The 3,196-nt window shown below is 42.0% G+C and overlaps 1 protein-coding gene across 1 annotated transcript; it reads left to right on the forward strand.

The window, feature by feature from the left end:
- The first annotated feature begins 598 nt into the window (after nt 1–598).
- Nucleotides 599–1,540, forward strand: LOC101997527 (olfactory receptor 52H1-like). Its single transcript, XM_005370166.1, has one exon. It carries the CDS (start codon nt 599–601, stop codon nt 1,538–1,540), a length of 942 nt encoding a protein of 313 aa, XP_005370223.1.
- The last annotated feature ends 1,656 nt before the right edge of the window (nt 1,541–3,196 follow it).

Consider the following 3,196-nt stretch of genomic DNA (forward strand, 5'->3'; position numbering starts at 1 on the left):
GTGTGTGTGTGTGTGTGTGTGTGTGTGTGTGTGTGTAAGTGGTATGTAGACATGAGTGCAGGTGCGTGTGGAGGCCAGAAGAAGTCAGATGCCCTGGAGCTGGAGTTACAGGTGATTGTGCTCTGTACTCCGAGGGAGTGAGCCCAGAATTCTCAGTACTGCTTTGGAGAACGGTACTCTATCGTCACCTCTGAGCCATTTCTCCACTCCCAGTGTCACATTTTTAATGCATGTATTTTTATTTTTTTTCCTATCTTTCCACACTGCATTCCATTTCCCCCTCACATGTGCATCTCCCCCTTTTAAAATTTGCCCATTTTAAAGAGTCTTAATCACATGCAATTTCTGACTCATATAGTGACCCTTTTATAATTTTTACTAATTGATATGAATACATTCCAAATGAAGTGAAGCCATTGGCAAATAGAATGGGCAATGAGTACTTAGTCTCCAGGCATTTCTTCATCTTGATAATAGGAAGTGCTTCCATGAGGAATGCTGATCTGTCCCCAGCATTCTGCACTGGAGTGGGACTGTTCCCTTTCATAAATGATTCTGAAAGAATCTCTCTCTTCAGGCAGCAGGTCCCACAGAGGCCATGAACAACCTAAGCTGTTACAACCCAACTTCCTTCATCCTTGTTGGGATACCCGGGTTGGAAAAGTTCCACATCTGGATCGGGATACCCTTCTGTGTCATCTATGCTGTGGCCATTGTAGGCAACTACATCCTCCTCTACCTGATTGCCGTGGAGCAGAGCCTCCATGAGCCCATGTTTATACTCCTGTCCATGCTGGCCAGCACAGACCTCATCTTGTCCACTACCACAGTACCCAAACTGCTGGGAAACCTCTGGTTTGGCTCCCAAGAGATTACCTTCTCTGGTTGTCTCACTCAGATGTTCTTTCTACACTTGAGCTTTGTAGTAGACTCGGCTATCCTGTTAGCTATGGCATTTGATCGCTATGTGGCTATCTGCTTGCCCTTAAGGTACAACACCATCCTGACTCGACAGGTCATTGTCAAGATCATGGTGAGCATCATTGTGAGGAGCTTCTTGGTCATCCTGCCAGATGTTTTCCTGCTGAAGCGGTTACCGTTTTGCAAGACACGTGTTATCCCTCACACATATTGTGAGCATATAGGCGTTGCCAGGCTTTCCTCTGCAGACATCTCTATCAACATCTGGTATGGGTTTTCTGTTCCCCTCATGACTGTCATCTCCGATGTCATCCTGATTGCTGTATCCTACATCTTCATCCTCAGGGCAGTTTTTCTTCTCTCCTCCCAGGGTGCCCGCCAAAAGGCCCTGAGCACATGCAGGTCCCATGTCTGTGTCATCCTCATGTTCTACACACCTGCCTTCTTCTCCATCCTTGCTCACCGTTTTGGGCACAGTGTCCCTCGTAACGTCCTCATCTTATTTGCCAACCTCTATGTGGCCATCCCTCCTGCTCTAAATCCAGTTGTTTATGGAGTGAAGACCAAGAATATCAAGGACAAATTCCTTCTTCTTTTCTCTTTGGGAAAGACACAATGAGGGGGCTCTGAAAACTAAAGTTGGCAACATTGGTCTGGTGAAGATTTTATCTCCTATTTATTTGGAATGTGATTGATCATTCTATCCATGTACAAAGAACAGGTGAAGAGGAGAGAAAAGAGACCTACTAGCCCTGTGGAAAAATCAAGGCCTCTTTTGCTTTAGCTCATACACTTTGGTGGATGAAGTTGATGATCTCTGAGTTAATTGAACAACAGCACAACTGAGGTTTGCTTTTCTTACTAGATGTTTGGAGGGTTGGCATTCCCTAACACCCTTGTGTTCCACAGCTTCTGAATGAGGGTGGTATGCTGTACTTTTCCTTGTCAAGTACTTATCAATTCTAATCCTTTCTGCTGTGATTACTAAATTTCTTTTGTTTATACTTCTTTGGACCATTGTTCTTCGTGGTTTCTTTACTTGTTTTTAAAAAATGAATAAAAAAGACAAACATCTCTCTTTAATTCCTTTTCACCCCACCCTTGTTGGATTAAATAGAGTTGTTCCTTTTTTCTTTCTAATTTTCTTAATTTCATGTTAGAAGAAAAATCAATTTTTTGGTGAATTTCTGTTGTTTTTAATAGTACTATATTTAATTTTGGAAGAGCAATGTCAGTTAATTTAGTATACATATGTGAAGAAAGCATTGTAAAGATTATAGAATATATTAATAGACATTGTATGTATACAGAGGTTTCTGTAATTCTGAACTCTGAACAATATATATAAAACAACCTTATGAATTCACACACACACATAGATTATAAATCCTTCAAAATTTATTTCCTCAAAGCTGATTTAGAAACTCTGAATCAGCCTTTATGCAAGTAAGCCACCAGAGCTCCAGAACCTCCCTTTGCAAAGAGTATATCCCACCCATTCTCTTTTATGGTAAATGGTACCACCAAAACTTAGATGTTAAAGCAGAAAGTATTTGCATGTATTTCTTCCCTTACACTGTCATGTAGCAAAAATAACCCAACATTTGAACTGAACATTTGAGTTTCAATTGCTCATAAGTCATTCTGATGGAGGTGTGATTGTGCATGTGTGTGTGCATGTGCACGTGTGTGTATATGAGTGTATGAGTATGTATATTTGTGTGTGTGTGTTATATTTTTACCCTTGTTCTGGCATCAAGCTCGACTATGCTCCAAGCTATTTGTCTCTCCACAAGTATTTCAGTCTTTCTGGAAGAAGCTGCAACCTTGCCCCATAATTGGCTCCATCCACAAAGAGCAGAGCGAGCATTTTACAACTCACAGTGTGTGTCACATTTTACAACTCACAGTATGTGTCACATTTTACAACTCACAATGCGTGCCACTTTTCACCCTGCTGAACTCTACATTTCCACGTCCTAGGATTACACACACACATATGTTCTTCCTCATATTCTAGGATCACACACGTGTTCTTCCTCATGTCCTAGGATCACACACACACACACACACACGTGTTCTTCCTCACGTCCTAGGATCACACACACACACACACACACACGTTCTTCCTCACGTCCTAGGATCACACACACACACGTGTTCTTCATGTCCTAGGATCACACACACGTGTTCTTCCTCACGTCCTAGGATCACACACACACACACACACACGTGTTCTTCATGTCCTAGGATCACACACACGTGTTCTTCCTCA

This window comes from Microtus ochrogaster, unplaced genomic scaffold (genome assembly GCF_000317375.1).
Source record: "Microtus ochrogaster isolate Prairie Vole_2 unplaced genomic scaffold, MicOch1.0 UNK73, whole genome shotgun sequence".
NCBI lineage: Eukaryota > Metazoa > Chordata > Mammalia > Rodentia > Cricetidae > Microtus > Microtus ochrogaster.